The 17,993-nt window shown below is 44.6% G+C and overlaps 1 protein-coding gene across 7 annotated transcripts in view; it reads right to left on the bottom strand.

Annotated features, from left to right (window-relative positions):
• LOC147448528 (uncharacterized) overlaps nucleotides 1–17,993 on the bottom strand; it is a 111,503-nt gene that overhangs the window by 37,447 nt on the left and 56,063 nt on the right. For 5 of the 7 annotated variants that reach the window (XR_015189359.1, XM_086521101.1, XM_086521098.1 and 2 more), the window contains exons 2-11: nucleotides 7,729–7,799; nucleotides 7,544–7,639; nucleotides 6,514–6,659; nucleotides 6,245–6,346; nucleotides 5,886–5,972; nucleotides 5,634–5,810; nucleotides 4,546–4,668; nucleotides 4,337–4,467; nucleotides 3,950–4,100; nucleotides 3,731–3,862 (exon numbers count right to left, since the gene is read on the bottom strand). Coding sequence is in view for 6 of the 7 variants with exons in the window: in XM_086521101.1 (XP_086377227.1) it covers nucleotides 3,731–3,862; nucleotides 3,950–4,100; nucleotides 4,337–4,467; nucleotides 4,546–4,668; nucleotides 5,634–5,810; nucleotides 5,886–5,972; nucleotides 6,245–6,346; nucleotides 6,514–6,659; nucleotides 7,544–7,639; nucleotides 7,729–7,799 (1,216 nt within the window). In the remaining variant the exon portion in view is untranslated. Of the gene's footprint in view, nucleotides 1–3,730; nucleotides 3,863–3,949; nucleotides 4,101–4,336; nucleotides 4,468–4,545; nucleotides 4,669–5,633; nucleotides 5,811–5,885; nucleotides 5,973–6,244; nucleotides 6,347–6,513; nucleotides 6,660–7,005; nucleotides 7,199–7,543; nucleotides 7,640–7,728; nucleotides 7,800–17,993 lie in introns of those variants that run through there. The other 2 variants (XM_086521100.1, XM_086521102.1) reach the window with 2 other exon arrangements.

The following is a 17,993-nucleotide window of genomic DNA, read 5'->3' as shown; positions in this document are numbered from 1 at the left end:
TCCTCATGTACAAATACATAGCAAGGAGGCTCTGAGTATCAACAAACAAATGCACCACAATGTGTCTGCAACCCGCTGCATTCGATGGCGTCACGCTGAACTTGGCAAAAGGCCAAAGAGTCTGTACCAAATCTGTCACCCCTAAGTCCCCTGTGTGGTGTGAGAACTCAGTAGCCTGAATCTGGAGCCAGTCAAGAACTGTGTATAGGGTCCACTCTATAGGATCCCTACCGCACAGTAGGAAGGAGAAACCCACCGTTGTGTCCAAAGCCTCAATGCCTCGAGTTGCAAGAAAGAGGACGCAGACTCGAAAGCAGGCCTCCTCTAGGTCGGGAGATGAGTCACCCAGGAATCGTGTGAAGCTGTAGTCGAAGAAGTCTTAGCGTCTGCGAATGTCAAAGCTAGTCAAACCTCTAGGGACTGTTGCAAAAGGAGACGTCTGCACCAGAAAAGGCCCTCAGATGAGGCTATCCCTCCTCCCAAGCCACACCGCTCGTAGCGAAAGCACTACCAAGAGATCACCTCGCGGCAGACGCGTGTCCAGTCCCCTGCATCTGAGGAGGAGTGAGGGAGGGGTCAAGAGATGAGGTTGTGGGCCCCACCGGGGAGAGAGGAGGGATGGGAGGCGGGGATGAGGATGGAGAGGAGGAGGCGCGGGAAGCGGAGCGGCAGCATTTGAGGGAAGAGGTGGAGACGGAGGATCTGAAGTGGACGGGGCCTCCTCAGGCGGGTCCTGCTGAAGGGGGTCAAAACGGTTCCCTGTCGGAACCCAGTGTTGCTGAGTTGCAGTAGGTCAACCACCGGGGGGAGCAAAACGATTCCTTGTCGGAACCCGGTGCTGCTGAGTTGCAGGAGGTCAGCCATCAAGGGGAGAACTGGGACGAGTCCGTCCCTATCGGCGGCGGCCAGGCACCTATTACCAACCGTCAGCTGCCTGATCGCTGGTCTCTGTCGAGGTGCCAGCTTGTGCATCCTGTGTATCTGGTTGTTGGGCATGTTCAGCCTTAGGAAGCTACGCATGCGCTCTGGGTCGAGGTCTCCAGCGAGGACAGGCCTTTGCTAAATGGCCCATCTGTCTGCAAATGAAACACTAATTCAGGAGACCCGAATACTCCACACTCTGTCTGATCCAACCCCCACTCACCTGAGCAGCAGTATCACCTTCAGAAGGGAGTGTGTGTCTCGAACAAGAACCCGCACAGTAGGTAAACCTACAACCTTGGCCACTACCTACTGCAGCCTTGGCCACAACTGAAGTTGCAGTGTGCGTAGGCTACAGAACTGTCCCAAAAATGGAACCAATCCTAGGGAGAAGAGAGAGGTACTCTCGCCTCAGGCCTGGGAAGCAGAACGGAATCGGCAACTCGGCGGCCTCCTCAAGCACATCTGTAGTAGGTTCAAAACCATGATGCCATTGCCTGAAGTAATCTCGAGCTACTCGGATGCCGAGCAGGTTCATCGAAATCACCTTGGCCGTCGTCTCTCGAGACTCGAACTCTATCGGGTAGTATTCTCTCCCAAGGATCTGGACATCGGTGATCTTGCCCACATCGGAGAGAAGGCGGGCTTGAAGTAGATCCCGAACCTCGCCCCGACTCGGCCGAGTGCCAATGATCTTGCTGATAACCGAAGTGGCTTGCAAGAATTCCACTTCGGCCATCAAGCTCGCTTGCTCTTCTGGTGAGAGAGCAAGTCGAAGGGTCGGCTCCGGGGTGTCGGGCGAGGTGGCCATTGTAGAGTCCCTTTGAGGTGGAGCAGAAGCCGCCATTCCATATCTGCTGCTGTATCAAGAAGGGCGATGGTGACGAGACACTCACAACAGGCTGAAATACAGTCTACCTGCGAGATGAGAACATGATGCGAAGGAGGATAAGGCTGGGAAAAAGGGGTGGCGGATAGAGGGAGCACGAGGCTGAGGCGGACGGGCACGAGGCTGGGGTGGGCGGGCGCGGGGCTGAGGCTGGGGTGGCGCGGGGCTGAGGCGTGCAGGCTGCACGCTGGGGGCAACAGCGTGCTGAGCAGCCAGCAGCAACAGCAGCACGCACATGGGCTGAGGGGATGTGAGGAGGAGAGGGGGGGCAGCGCTAGTGTTGGCGAGGGTGGGGCGTACAGTGAGCAGCAAACTCAGCACTATCCCTGGGTCATCATAAAACACTTGACATATATACATTTTTAAACCAAATTAGGCATGTTCTAAAGTGATAAAACACGCAATGGAGCCATGTCTAGGTCCATGACTCCCCGATAAGGTATGTACGCGACAACAACCACAAAAGGCGCTTTCACATATATCACAATACATACATTGTTTCTTTTATTTCCATACATCAAAAAGTAAAAAAAGTGGGGTGAACTATTTTCTTTCCCATTGTGAATGTGCCACGACACACCTAACTTCATTTTCATCCTCAATTTGCACATAGTCAGATCCATCATCTTCTTCACTTGCTTGCCAAAGTCCCAAAGGCATTGTGAACAAATCCACAACCCATTTATAATAAATGGTCAATGCATAAGTAGGATGCAGCGCATCACGATGCCATACATTTAAATACATTTGGCTACATCCTTACACATCCCTTTCCACCAATACCTTTCTTTACCCACAATGGTGTTCCATCTCTTTTGTTTAGGATGCTTCCATTAGTACCCATCCTTCAAGACGTAATCGTGCACTCTCACATGGTATCAAGAACTTCCAGTATCAGTCCAAGAAACGAGAGAACGACGATAATGAGATTGCCAAGTGGGAGGATACAACCTTCGAGTCTTCACCGTACTTATGATCAATCTATCTGACAAAGACATGGAGGAGGTTTGCAAAGAGGAGCATGCACATGGCCTTTGGTGGAGGATAGTTAATGTGTACAAGGGGAAGTCTTTTGCCTAGATACTTCGACTAGAGCACGACCTATACAACATTCAGAACCACCAATTCAACTCCATTAAGGGTTGACGAGCAGGATGCGTGATATCTATAATAACCTGATCACAGCCAGTGGAGAGATGTCTACTGAGCGCATGGCAGGACTTCTACTCTTTGAGCTTCTTAAGCAATTCACCCATACTTTTAAAGTATGCTCACCTCCAACCATACGACTTTCCCGACCTAAGAGGAGGTTGTCCCCCCCACTCAAGACAATTGTGGGCCACTCTGCCTATCGAGATCAAGAGGCTGTTGGGGCGGATGGCACCCTTGTTGCTAAGGGCGGGGACGGTAAAGACAAGAAGAAGCAAGACTCTGAGTCAGCAAAGAAGAAGAAGAATGGACAAGTGGAGTAGATTATGGAACTAACTAGTCTGGAAGGTGGACTTGCAGCTACAGTTAGATTTTTATTTCCAAATATTCAGGAGATGGAGAGAACTTTGGGGCATGGACCTGAGACACCTGCAGGCGGAGACCTTACTCCCACAATCATGATGATTCTTCACTAGTTCCTGATTAAGTATCCTCCTTGATATCTCTACCTAGTGACATGGTGGAGACATTTTGCAAAAGGTTTTCACTGGGCTCCCAGATCATAGTTTTGTCTGTGGGAGAAAGGCTCATATGGAAATCGGTTATACAGTATCCCAAGAACAGACACAACAGGCAATCTCTTTTGTAAATCAAAGACATTGTAGCATACTTTACCCGTTCTCAAAGCAGGCAAGCTTGCAACTTACTTTCCCACATAGCAATGTTTAAAAAGCAACCTAAATCTTTCTTTTGATTTCAAATCTGTTATACCTCATCTGCAACATTAGCCAGCTCTCGAACAGCAGCATCTGTAAAAACCAGATCGACACCCTCAGTCTTCATAAGTAGCACCTGTTGTTTTATAAGATTTGTCTTCGGCTCTGTTAGGATGCGGTAAAGGTCCTGAAGTACAAAAAGTGTCCCCTTAAACAACAATAAACAAAGCCAATATCACTCTATCTAAGAAAAAACTTGAAAAGGTCCCTTTACCTCCTTCGTAAGTCCTTTAAGTTCTACTCGGATTGGCAGGCGACCTTGCAACTCTGCAAGCATGTCGCTGGGCTTGCAGGAATGAAAAGCACCACTGCATATAAACAAAATGTGATCTGTGCTGATATTGCCATACTTGGTGCTAACCATACTGTTAAGGGACAAAAAACAATAATTAGAGAAACAGTTCACCTCATTAGCGTTGTTCCACTTAGCTACATGAGAAAACAAAGGTCAAGTTCAAATCTCTAAGCCGTCAAAAACACACTCACATTGAACAGGGGTTTCAAGCAAGTTTGTCATCTGATACAAAGAACTGCGGTGTATTTTATTACTATTATGTTTGAAGCCATCCTTAATGTTGAAGGGCTAAGAGAAGAAGGCCACCTTCCTTCAATAATGGGCAACAAATCCCGTTGCACACCCTCTGCACTGGCATCAGCCCCATGCGTCATTTCTGATGTTTTCACAATCTTATCTATTTCATCTATAAACACAATCCCATCAGACTCTGCAAGCTGCCAAGCAACCAGCAGAACAATGTAAACTGAATTTTATGGAAAAGAACGAAAGCCTTCAGACTGAAATAACCTGACCTGTAAAGCATCTCTGGTAATTTGGTCAGTGCTCAGGTGTTTCTCCATCTCAATTTCTACCATTCTCTCCCTTGCCTCCCTCACAGGCATTTCTACTTTATGACCTTTGCTGACTTTCTCAATCTGTAAACCAGTACAAAAAAATTGCAGAAAGCTTGCATCTAAACAAAACTGCAATTTTGCCTACTAAGTTGCTCAAAACATTACTTCATCATTTTCCTTGAAATCATTCTTGCTTTTAACTAGTGTCACAAGCAAAGAACAAGATCTAACCAAAGCCAAATGAGCTCTCATGACAACATTGCATCCATTTTTCCCTTCTAACGCATGTTCCAGCTGGACTGCTTGGCCACTAGCTTTATATGTTTCGAAGTTGCGTCTTCACATACTAACGAGTTTTCCTTCTCGAAATTGAAAAGTTATCATGAAAGTCCATAGCATCTATAGAACAGTCTGAAAAGGACCTGACAGCATTCCTATAAAGGGAGTTACAATAGAGTTATGTTCACTACGGGTACACAGTTAGGATCACTCTCATCCTGGAATGAGGAGTGTTTATGCTCTTTTATCACCTCTTAGTCCAGTAAGCACATGCTTTGGACAGATACAGTGATTGGTTCTTCGTGTATGCGAATCTCAGGCAATGGTTCTAATGTTTTTAGCTCTGTCACGTTGATAGAGAATATCAAACTCAGCTTCAACCTCAATCTCTGCTAATGCTCTTATTATCACTATCAATGGGCACTAAATCAGATGCAATCACTCTTAATGATCGTAGGAATCACTTGTTTTTGCACATTCCTTGGCTTTTTAGGAAAACGTTGATCAAGTTATGAATGTCGCATTGATTTAAGTACCACTCCGAAGTCTTTACCTAGCTCCTCTTAGGCTTAAAGCAGCCATGAAATTACAGTAAACATTATGATAGCATGTTGAGGAATTTTAGGCCATGATATATGTTGCAGATCAAATGTAGCGGACAATGCCTTGCATGCAATTTAAATGGAAAATAATTATCTAGCAAACATGTAGCAAAAGTCAATGAAATGGAGCCCACGCTTTTAGCAACTACAAGGCAGCTGACATACCTTGTAAACAAAGTCGGCAGAGGATCCGAATCCCCCTAGACCAGCCACATCAATTGGCATGCGCATTCTTCCTTCTGGAAGATCAACACTTACTATCTTGGCATCAAGTCCTCCACTATAATACAGTTGTCTATACCCATAATAAGCTTCTTCCTCTTCTGGGGAAAGACTGCCACTCTGCCAAGCAACATTGAATCAGAGCTGTTTGTGAAGGAATCGTAATGAAAACACCACTAAGGTTAATTTCAGCACCTCTATTGATCCGTTTAGTCCTGTCAACTTGAACAAGATATGCTGTGCTACAGTCTCCTCAACTTCTTCTATTAGCTGATCCCGCACCTACATGTTGTTTGAGACTATGGAAGATTAATTAGATAAGTAGACATGCCACCTAGACATCACATGAATAATTGCAGCATAGGCCCCATGTAGACAAGAATAGATACACACCAAAATATATCTAAAAATAAACAACAGAGGGGTCATAGGATAAAGCCCACATAACCAACGCATGTCATGATGGATAAACAACCTAAACACTCAAAGGTTTCTCCTAATACAGTCAATTTCAAAAGAGCACTCATAGATTGTTCTATATTGTGCATCTGTACCTTCTGACGCTGCAGCTGGATTGCATTTTCTGCAAGATCACGAATGATATGATCAACATCCCGACCATGAAATCCTACTTCTGTAAATTTAGTGGCTTCAACCTGGCATAAGCAGTGAGTAGTTTACGAGTGTAAGTTGTATACTTTTCTTTGTGCATTTAAGATTGGAGGAAATGAGAGACAGATGACATTGTTCTGAGTGTCCTCAGAATAAAGAAACATATGCAAGAGGAAATACTCAAACGTACAAAAATGAAATGAAGCTAAACCTTAACAAATGGAGCATCCGCAAGTTTTGCGAGCCTCCTTGCAACCTCTGTTTTCCCACAACCTGTAGGGCCTATCATAAGTATGTTTTTCGGAACAATATCTTCCTTCAAATGAAAAGGTACCCGATGTCTGCGCCATCTGTTTCCTGACACAACAGCATAAATCATAAAAATTTGAGCCTAAAACACTATAATATCTATAAAAATTGCAATATTTTAACTTTTGTGATGTGCCATTAAAAAAAAAAAGAATGGATGATAATTGCTTCTTGAGAATAGGAAACCTAAATTTGCTCAAATTGAATTTCACAAACAAATTCCCATCCATTCTATTCAAGCTTTACTCCCCATTCTCCTGTCTTTGGAGAGTAGAGGCCATTGGTGAAAGCCAGAAATTGATTGGATCTGTCTCATGGATAGCTCTTCATTTGCTTTTGCTTAGATAAATTACTTCGAGAGCTTTTCAAGTCTCAAAGGGGGTTAGGCATGCACCTTTTATTTGGATGCTGATAGCACTTCTCCAGCCACTTTGATGGAGTCTAGGATTCGGTAAAATATGGAGATCTTTAGTAGACTGGGCAGCACCATCTGAAGGTGCCCGGTCATTTTTATGATAGGAGCCTAGTGGACACCAAAGCACATTCATAGAGATATGGCAGATGACCATTGACAGATGCAGGGAAGAGGGAGGACTATTGTTAGAGAGGGTTCTCAGCTTCATTGAGACTGGGTCTACATGTGCAATTCCCAGAAAGGTAAGGATAGTTTATTGCCGAACTGCAAGCAAAATTCAGAATAGAACAGTCGGAATCATGCGCCACCTTCCCATTTCTGTGTTCTCCACAGTCAACTAGCCTTTCAACAATATGTGCTGCAGAAACCATGTGTAAATCATGTTGAAATGGGATAATTCCCAGCTAACTATCCTTTCAACAGTATGTACTGCAGAAACCCTTTGTTACTTACACAGATGGAGTATGCAATTCAGTTTTTAAGTACATTTTGAGGATCAAGGCTATAAGACACATACGCAGAGCCACTGCAACTGCACGCTTTGCTTCTGCTTGCCCAACAATAAAACGATCCAGTATCTCCACTACCTTTGATGGTGTTAAAGTTGATGCACCTGATGAACATCAAAGACAAATAATCATTTTGTTCCACAAATGAAACATGATAGGTCCACCAGCTGTTTGCAAAGAAAGTGAGTCTTACCAGTGGATGTCACCTGGAATTCAACCTCTGGACTCCTCAAACTGTTAGTTATGCTCTCTGGCTGAGAAACACTGGAATGAAAATTGCAACTTACGCTTAGCTATTGCAAGAGACTCCCAGTGCATCATAGAGAAACCTTGTGTGTCCCCCTCTCAAGGAGGGTGAAACTGCTGATATTCAGCGATAAGCACGCATCCCCCTTGCTTAAATTTATTGCACCATGAGTGATGTCGCATTTTGAGCTACATTTGACCCAAAGTGGGTATATTTTGGGCATTTTATTGCCTTTTATGGCTGTTTTTTTAATCCAAAAATTGTTACTACTAAGTATTTCATCCTAATTATCTGTGTATCCTTAAGACTCAGTCTTAAAGCTGTAGATTAGACTTGAAAAACTTGAAACACAGATGTTCAAATGATTGAAATTGAATACACCTTATATAGGACACGAAGAGCCATAAATGAAAAGACACAGCTCATGGTGAATCGACATGATTGTTGATGTAAAGACACATCCTTTAGAAGAATAGCTGCAACCATTGGGCAAAGCGATGCAACCAGTCGTCGGAGGAGTGACATTTGACGAAGAGACGTCTCTCTAGAGCGAAGAGGCGTGACCATCCAAGTGTAGAGGTCCTCCTTGGCATGCCATTTCTCGTATCTACAACCATGAGATAAGTGTATGGTGTGTGTGTGTGTGTGTGTGTGTGTGTGTGTGTGTGGCATGCATTACCGTCAGTTTTGGAGAGAACTTCAAAGCATGTTGCTTGACTTTTTGCTTGTTTCACCTTTACCTTACGGTGATCTCATGTCTGATTGGGATCTTCGGGAAACGCCTTGTCAAGATATTTCTGCCAGTCGAATTTATGCTTTTCTTCTACCACAATCGTGGCTTGCTAATCATTGTAATGCCCTTTGGCACATGAAAAAATCTGATCTTTGGTGGAGGAAGCTTCTCTCTGCCTTGTGGAAAAGTGTAAGGTGCAGCGGAAGTGGATGTTGAACTTTGCTCAAGATGAGTGCTCCGAATTGTGCTCAAGGGTTCCTTTTTCTTACGGAAGAGAGAGCCTTCCATTCCTTTAGTGAGAGTGTGCAAATGGTCACAAACAAAGTGAATGACACTGTGAACGAAGGTGCATGAGACTGAGAGATAGAGAGAGAAGAGAATACGACATCAGAATGTTGTCAAACCCTCCTCCGAAGGCCCCACTCTCTATGGAGAAAGCGGTCTACTTATGATTGCACAAATCTCTACAATGCTTTGGACTTGCCGATGATGTCGACGACGATGAGGACGACGACGAGACAGGCTGAAATCTGAAAATGCTAAGGGTTGGAATCTGCAAATCTTTATCTGCTGAATTCTGACTCTATGACGGTGGTGACGACGATGCGATGACGACGATGCGACGACGACACGCTGAAATCGCTCCTTTCGGGCTGTTTCTATCTGCTGAAAATCATTGGATCTACTGCCGACTTGCTGCTGAAAAACGCAGATTTGGCTGGCTGGAAAACTCTGTTTCCTGCTGTCCAAACACGCTGACTTGCTGTCCCTTTAAGCACTGAACTTCTGGCTTTGAATCGCCGATGTGCTGGCCTGAAAACGCTAACAGTGCAGGGCTGAAAACGCTAACAGTGCAGGGCTGAAAACGCTAACAATGCAGGGCTGAAAACGCTGGGGGTTCTATGGGGGAATCTTGCTTGAGAAGTTGCTCCAGAGGGCTTGCTGCGTTGGGTGCATGTTGCTCTCCTTCCTCCTTCTGCCAAAATTGCTAGCGCTAGGGTTTCATTATATATAATCTTAGTCAGATTGCCCTACCTAGTTCCCAACAAAAGTCACTTAAACATAATAGGTGAAAAATGTCAAAAATAAGGAAAATACGTTCATGCACTGTAAAAATGCTCCCGATGGGTTTTGATGGAAATCTGATGATCATGCTGTGTGCAACCAGAGGATGTGCATCTACTCTTAAGTGTCTGGACATGCACGGTTTGCGAACATACTCACAAAAGTGCCAGATCACTTCCTATTCTAACCTAACTGAACTGAACCCAACCCATGTCGTGAAGTAGCTTGTCCACGGACACATAGGGTTGGATGTCACGTGACATCCCCTCCTTTTCAAAGTGAGGTACGGGTACCGAACTGTATGGCGTCGAGGGAGATCGCCAACACCATCCGGAATACTCGAAAGGACTCTTCACCGGCCCACTCTGAGGTGTGGGTCGTGCGATACTTGAACTTCATAAAGGTCTGCAACGCTTGCTTCTTTGGGCCGCGCCGAAAGCGACACAAAATGATTTGTAGCTCCTTCAATGCTTCAACTTTGTCTATGGATGTAGGTCCACCTTCAAGAATCTCCAAGGCTGAAAATTCCTGAAACCACTTCCAACACAAAAACATGAACATACCCATTCCATGTAAAGTGAGTGGAGAAAATCTCGTCTTCGTCAAAGACTATGCATGCAATGTAGATGAACAAATAGACGGAGTGCCAAACCGTTCACCGCACACACGCAAACAATGAGATCGAATCTTGTCTTTCTGATCTAAAGCAATCAACTGTGGCAATTCACAACCGAAATGCCCATGCTTGGTGCTCATACTTTCTTGTGCTCTTTCTACGAATGTGTCAGGCCAAGGAAGAGACATGGAATGTGACTTCCTTGAATACAAACATTTCAGATTTTCACGAGAAATCCACATACATCCATGCTCATTCATGAGTAAATCGTGCTCAATGTACAATATGGCATGCCTATGAAAAGGGATCACATGAAGACCCTGACTAAAATACAGGAAACGATCATGAATGAAACACTCGAGCAATGCATGCTGACTAATCACTTGAACACATAATACTTCTTGTGGGGATTCTTGGAACCTAGGCTCGAGAGCCAAGATCGGTTCTTCATGATTGATCAAATCTTCCTGTGGGGGTTCTGTGGACCTCGACTCCAGAGCCAAGATCAGTTCTTCGAGATTGATCGAATCTGCAATGAGGTTAGCTGCACTAGACAAAGTATCAACTAAACTATCATCTTTGTGAACAATCATATCTTTTTCCTGCAAATCATCATGCTTGTGATCTTGATCAAGCAATTCATCATGCTTGTCATTATCATCCAAATCATCATGCAAATCATGTGTGTCTTGCTTTTGAGAAGACGAGACTGAGAGAGTCTCCTTCTCCTGATTCTGTTCAAACTGTGCCTGCACAATAGAAAAAAGTTGCCACAACTCTTTCATGTGTTGGTCGCTCATCTCTTGTCTTGCTTTGTTCTCGCAATCAAATTCTGCTTGTCTTTCTTTTCTCTCACGATCAAATTTGGCTCGTCTTTTTTTGTTCTCTACTTGTCTTTCTTCGCGCTCCCGGTCCAGTTTGGCTTGTCGTTCTTTGGCTTCCAAGCGTGATTGCTCGCGCTCACGCGCTATGGCTACCATTCTTTCTTCGTACTTGCAATCAATTTCTGCTTTTCTTGCTTCACGTTCTAACCTCCTTGCCTCGCGTTCTAACTTGCTGTCCAGACACATCTGCTCCAACTCCTCCATAGGAGTTAGTGCAATCGTTGGCGTAGATGGGGAAGGGGGAGGGTCGAAAAAACCTCCTGGTGGGGAAAATTCTTCTTCGCCACCATGAATGCTCACCACCACCAAGCAAAGTATCCATTCCTCTTTGAGTGATGACCATCCACTGAAGTCTTAGGTTCTTAAGTTCACGAGGAACTTGGGTTCTTGTGGATCTTGGGTTCTTGGGTTCTTGAGGTTCTTGAGTTCTTGAGGTTCTTGAGGGTCTTGAGTGTTCTTGAGGTTCTGGAGTCTTGAGGTTCTTGAAGTGCTTCTTTAGCTTGCAATCTGTGTTAGAGAAGGATCTTCTCTTCACCCGAGTTCTGCTCTTTTCCGCGCGCGCACCCCTAGGCGGCCTTGCGCTCACACCAAGGTTGCTTTTTCCCACCTCAGGTTGATTGGCCGGCCGCTAAGTGCACAGTCCACTCTCAATGAGTGAAAAGAGGCACAAGGGGAGGCTGGACAAGCACTTCTTTCTTGGGTTTCTGAAAGCGCGAAGCAGAAAGTACCGGTAGGTGCGCGTCGCGATGTAGTGCAGGATTGGGGCAAGAAGCAGGAGGCAGAGTGCAACAGAGAGGAAGCGCTAGGGATCGAAGCAGGGAGAGAGAGAGAGCTCACGTTTTTGGGGAAAACTCAAATAAGTGAGTTTAAAGTTTTCCCACTTTTATTATAAGTGACTTTTAAAAAAATGTGTCCAGATATTGAACCTGGACAAAGTATAAAAATGTACAAAAAGGGGTTATTTAGGAATTTAACCCAACAACATTCCACTTAAAGGCATAAATGACGCCTTTAAGTTAACCAACTCCCACCAGCTGTATGCAATGCTCATGTTGAGCATTAGCAAGACTCTTGGTTAGAACATCTGCAGGGTTATCCTGTGTATGGATCTTAGTCAAGGTGACTAGACCATCCTCCAATACCTGTCGTATGAAGTGCTACCGCACATCTATGTGTTTGGTACGCGCATGAAACATGGCATTTTTGGCTAAATAGACAACACTCTGGCTATCACAAGCCAACACGGGTCTATGAGCAGGCATGCCAAGTTCTTTTGCAAGTCTGTCCAACCAAATGGCCTCTTTTGAAGCCTCTGTGGCTGAAATATATTCAGCCTCAGTAGTACTCAATGCCACAATTTTCTGTAACCTAGAACACCAAGAGACTGCACCACCAGCAATGGCAAATACATATCCACTGGTAGATTTCTTGGTATCCATGTCACCTGCCATGTTTGCATCACAATATCCCTGGAACTTTAAGTCACTTTTGCCATAATAGATACACTTCGATTGTGTACCTTTCAAATAACTCAGAATGTATTTGACAGCTTCCCAATGCGCTTTGCCAGGATTCGACATGTATCAACTAACAACTCCCACTGCATAACCAATGTCGGGACGAGTGGCAACTATAGCATACATAAGAGAACCACAAGCTGATGCATAAGGGATTCCCTTCATTGCTTTCAATGCCACCTCATCCTTTGGGCAATCTGTTTTGCTAAGCTTAGTGTATGGAGGTAAAGGTACCCCAAGAGACTTAGCATCAGCCATATTAAATCTGTCAAGTACTTTTGCAATGTACCTTTCTTAAGATAAAAACAACAATTTCAGCTTTCTATCTCTTTTAATACGCATGCCCAAAATATGTTGTACATCACCCAAATCCTTCATAGCAAATGCTGAATTTAGCTTACGTTTCAGAGCATCAAGACTAGTCTTATGTTTCCTGGCAAGCAGCATGTCATCAACATAGAGAACAAGTATGATGGGACTACCATCTTCATCCCTTTTCGTATACAAACAATGATCTGCAGGCTGCGTTTAAAGCCTTGAGATAGTATAAAAGTGTCAAACTTCTTATACCACTGTCGTGATGATTGTCTCAAACCATACAGAGCCCTTTTCAGTTTGCATACAAGTTCCTCGCATGTAGGAACTACAAAACCTTCAGGCTGTTTCATGTATATGTCCTCTTCAATGTGACTATACAAAAACGCTATCTTTACATCCATTTGATTCAATTCCAAATCAAGCACCGCAACGAGAGCAAAAAGGACACGTAAAGTTGTCAGCTTAACAACAGGAGAAAAGATTTCTTGAAAATCAATTCCTTCTTTCTGTACATATCCTTTTGCAACCAATCTTGCCTTGTACTTGGGTTTTTCATCCACTATCTTAATCTTGTATACCCATTTGTTAGGAAGAGCCTTTCTCCTTTTAGGCAATGGCACAAGATCCCAAGTATCATTTGCATACAAGGATTTCATTTCCTCTTGCATCGCAAGCTCCCACTTACTGCTTGACTCATATGATTTGGCCTCTTTATATGTAAGAGGTTCACCCTCATCTGTCAACATTACATGATCCAAAGAGGGGTTAAATCTCTGCGGTTGCCTTCTCAAACGAGTTGACTTGCGTACCCAATGATCTACATTCTCAGGCAACGGTTCTACATCACAAGGCAACTCATTTTCAGCTCTATCATGCTGCTGAAAATCATTTTCAGCCAATTCAAGTGGCTGTGCATCCTCATTAGGAGCATCAAAATCATGTTCTACCTCTTCTGGCTCACATATTTATGAGAAAGAGCTTTTGGCGGTTATCCATGCTCTTACTCAGTGGCGGCACTTCCTACTCGGAGCAGATTTTTTACTGTCTTCACAGACCATCAAAGTTTACAATACTTCTTATCACAAAAGCAGCTATCGGAAAAGCAGATGCGGTGGGCGAACATCTTGTCACAGTTTCACTTCGAGATTGTCCATGTTCAAGGACTGAAGAATTTGGTGGCAGAAGCTTTGTCTCGGAAGCCGTTGGTTCTGGCTATTTCCGCGATACACCATAGGAGCTTCGAGGATATGGTCGATCAATATGCCATGGATACAGAGTTTGCAGACATTTTCACACGGATATGGGATGGGGAGATAGTAGCAGGATATTCCATTCGGGATGGCTACTTGATGAGAAAAACCATGTTGTGCGTTACACAGCCGTTGAGGGAAAAGGTTATGACTGAATGCCACTGTCCACCGTTTACGGGTCACCACGGTTCTTTTGGCCGAGACTCAAGAAGAATGTGGACGAGTTTGTGCGCAGTTGCTTGGTATGCCAAAAGGTCAAGTTTGACAGGCATAAAGCACATAAGGACACAAAGAATAAGGGTAAAGTGAGAAGGCGGTTCTTGGTTAAATTCAAGAACTATCCTACATTGGATGCGAAGTGGATGGAGGAGGAGAAACTAGCAGATACTACTCAGATTTTGAACCTTTACCTTGAAGCTTTTGGTTTAGCATAGTCTACTCCAAATGGAACCCCGAATTCAGCTTGGCCGGAGATCTGGTGCAGTGGGTTGCACAAGAGGGGACTTACTCCACTCCTTTGTCAACAGATGCCTTGATTTTTGAATACTAGAGTCACTGATGTCTCTTTGAGCTTCAACGATACTGAGAGCTGACAATGTTCTGTCGTATGACTTTATGAAATGGAATTCCCGAATACGAAACTGATTTGTTCTCGACTTGTTTTTAAGTGCAGGAACTGATAGACGAAATGACTGCAACATTTTGGTCTAGATGATCTCGATAGACAAGGTTTCAATAGGGATTAGTCAATCGGGCATCTATGAGGTCCTGAGTGGATCTAGATGCGATTGCTAATTGCATTGGCAATAAATCATGGTCTGAGATCCGAATGAATGTTGAATGTGATTTGTCATGTGATGTCGTGTGATGTCAAGGGATGTCATGTGATGTGACTGTCGATTGGTACATGTGCTAGATGTGTGTTCCTTGTGTGTCGGTACTAACAATCAGTGTCTCCTAAGATAGTTTGTGGCTTCTGTCTATGCAGACGTACTCGAGGGCGATTATAATGCTTTCAAGAGGGGGGTATGTCACAATCTGGTGACGTGGCTGCCCACATTGCTGGCTGTCCATGGTACACACACACACTGGCTAGGGTTGGCAAATGGTGACGTGATGTCCAGTCCCGAAAATTGCGGAACCATTGACACGTGGCAAGCTGTACAGGCACCCGCGATTTGCGGCGTTATTTACGGCGAGGTCCAGCTTTTGGACATTGCTTTATCCTACACAATTTGAGAAAGAGAGAGAACTCTTTTTCTTTTTGGCTATGCAAGAAGATCAGAGAGAGAGAGAGAGAGAGAGAGAGAGAGAGAGAGAGAGAGAGAGAGAGAGAGAGAGAGAGAGAGAGAGAGTTCCTCTTGCTTTATTTTTCAAAGCTTTTGACTTTGAATGCTTTTGGGAACAGCTTTTGGGCTCTACTTTTAGCATCCCTTGTAAACACCTAAATATGTGGGTAGGGCCTCACAACTCAGAGCATCTGGACGCAGAGTCTCAGAGTGAGCGCTTGCCTGCACTCTTGTACTTTGAACACAGATTAATACGAAAAGAAATACCGAAAGGGGTGCCAATCTTTGGGGCCAATATCTCTAGGCACGGAACTCCGCCGGCGGGCTAGTGTCGAATCAATTGTGAACTATGAACTACTTTGAAGTGATTATTTGTGTTGTAGCGGTAGATTCTCGACTTGGAGTGTCCAAGTCTGTTACACAAATCTCCTTGAATGTTTTTTGAGCCAAGAAATGTGAAAAGTTGGATGAATCTTTCCCCATGAGGACTGAAGTTCCAACTTGTAACTGGCGATTGAATTCTTCTTGATGATCTTGAAAGGTCCATTGAAGCGAGGTCACAATTTTGGAAAAACTGACTTCACTGTCTTGTAGCGATGACATGCTACATATAATAGTACCACATCACCTTCTTGAAACTCTGCATGACGTCAATGTTTGTTGGCCTACTTCTGATATTTTGTTTGAACATAAACCAATTTATCACTCACTTGAACAAGAGTATCTTGCATTTCTTGAACCAATTGATCTGTTAACGCCACTTTGTGTTGAAGAACAAAGTTTGTAGACACAAGCAGAGTATGGCCATATGCTGCTTGGAATAGAGTCATGCTTGTGACTGAATGAGGACAAAACACCAAAAGTGGCAAGTAATCGTCCCAAGATGCTAAGAGATTTTGAATGTAGTGTCTCAGCATCTCTTCCAATATCTGATTCACTTGTTTTAACTCTCCATTTGTTTGAGGATGGTAAGCTGAACTAAACAACAATTTCGTGCCAAGTGACTTAAATAGAGAAGTCCAAATAACTTTAATAGAGAAGTCCAAAAATGTCCAGTGAATTTTGGAAACAATAGATCTTAGCAAGCCATGTATTTTGAAAACATATTGCACAAACAATGTCACAATATCTCCGGCAGAACCAGCTTTCTTGCAAGGTATAAAATGTGCCATTTTGGAAAATTCATCAACCACCACCAGAATTTGAGCATTGCCTTTAGTTGAACAAGGCAGAATGCTGACTAAATCCATACTTTTACTTTACCATCTTTCTCTAGGTACTGGCAAAAGTTGAAGTAACCCTTGAGGAAGTTGTCTTGAGGCCTTCGTGATTTAACATGAATCATAAGCTTTGACAAACTTGATAACACCTTGCTACATCTGAGGTAAAAAATATGTTGTTGATAAAAGACGATAGGTCTTGTTTATTCCAAGGTGACATCAAATGGAGCTTCATGATGTTCTTGAATCTGGATTTTCCTCAAAGATCCATTGTGAGGAACCCAAAGACGATCAAGATGATATAATAACTCATCCATGATTGTATAGGTTTCAAACATGTTCATCTCTATAGGAGTGGGAGTGAGAGATTTGAAGCCTCGAAAAACATCTCCAAGTCTTTATCTATCAGCTACTCATTTTTGAAACATAGGAATTTCCATCCGCAAGCATCTACCACCACATTTTGAAGACCAAGCACATACTGGATCACCATGTGAAAATTTGTCAAAAATTCCACCCATCTTCCTTGACGAGGATTCATCATTGGTTGAGTGAAAATATATGTCAAAGACTGATCATCTGTTTTAACCACTGAATTTGCGCCAAGAAAAATTAAAATAATGCTTTCAGAAGGCCCGCTGCTGCTGCACGCTCCCCCCCCCCTTGCGCCATCGCTCCCTCTCCCCCCCCCTTTTCTCCTCCTAACCCTCGCGCTGCCCTCAGCCACCCCCGCGCTGCCCCCCCCCCCCCCCCTTCGCCCTCGCGCCACCCTGCCCAGCCCCCCACCCTGCCCAACCCGCCACCTCCTACCCCCTGCTGCCCGCCGCCCTCCCCCCCTAGCCCTCCCGCTATACCCGTGCTCGCCCGGCTCTGCAACACCTTTTCTTCAAAACAGGTGTTCGGCGTTCTCGGCTGCAGATTGTTCTTCTCCGTCCACTTCTTCGACTCAGCAGTAGACACAAATGGAGGCTCCAGCTCCGCCACAGAGGGACTCACCTGAAGCCCCCTCGCCCGACCCCGCTGAGCCCACCATTCGACTTGCTGTTTCGCCGACAGAGCAAGTGAGCCTTGCCGCAGAGGTAGAGCGCTTGCAGGCGACTTCTGTCATCTGCAAGGTTATCGGCACCCGTCCTAGCAGAGGAGAGCTGTGAGACCTTCTCCAGGCCCGCCTTCTTGCAGAGGTGGGCAAGATTTTGGATGTCCAGATCCTCGGACGGGGGTACTACCAGATCGAGTTCGAGACTTCCGAGATGGCCTCCAAGGTCATAGCTATGAGTCCACTGGCTATCCGAGCATCACGCGCCCACTTTCGACAGTGG

Source organism: Adiantum capillus-veneris, chromosome 10 (genome assembly GCF_014529385.1).
Source record: "Adiantum capillus-veneris isolate H3 chromosome 10, ASM1452938v2, whole genome shotgun sequence".
Lineage (NCBI taxonomy): Eukaryota > Viridiplantae > Streptophyta > Polypodiopsida > Polypodiales > Pteridaceae > Adiantum > Adiantum capillus-veneris.
The sequence above is the reverse complement of the archived record's forward strand: the minus strand, read 5'-3'. Positions and strand labels throughout refer to the sequence as shown.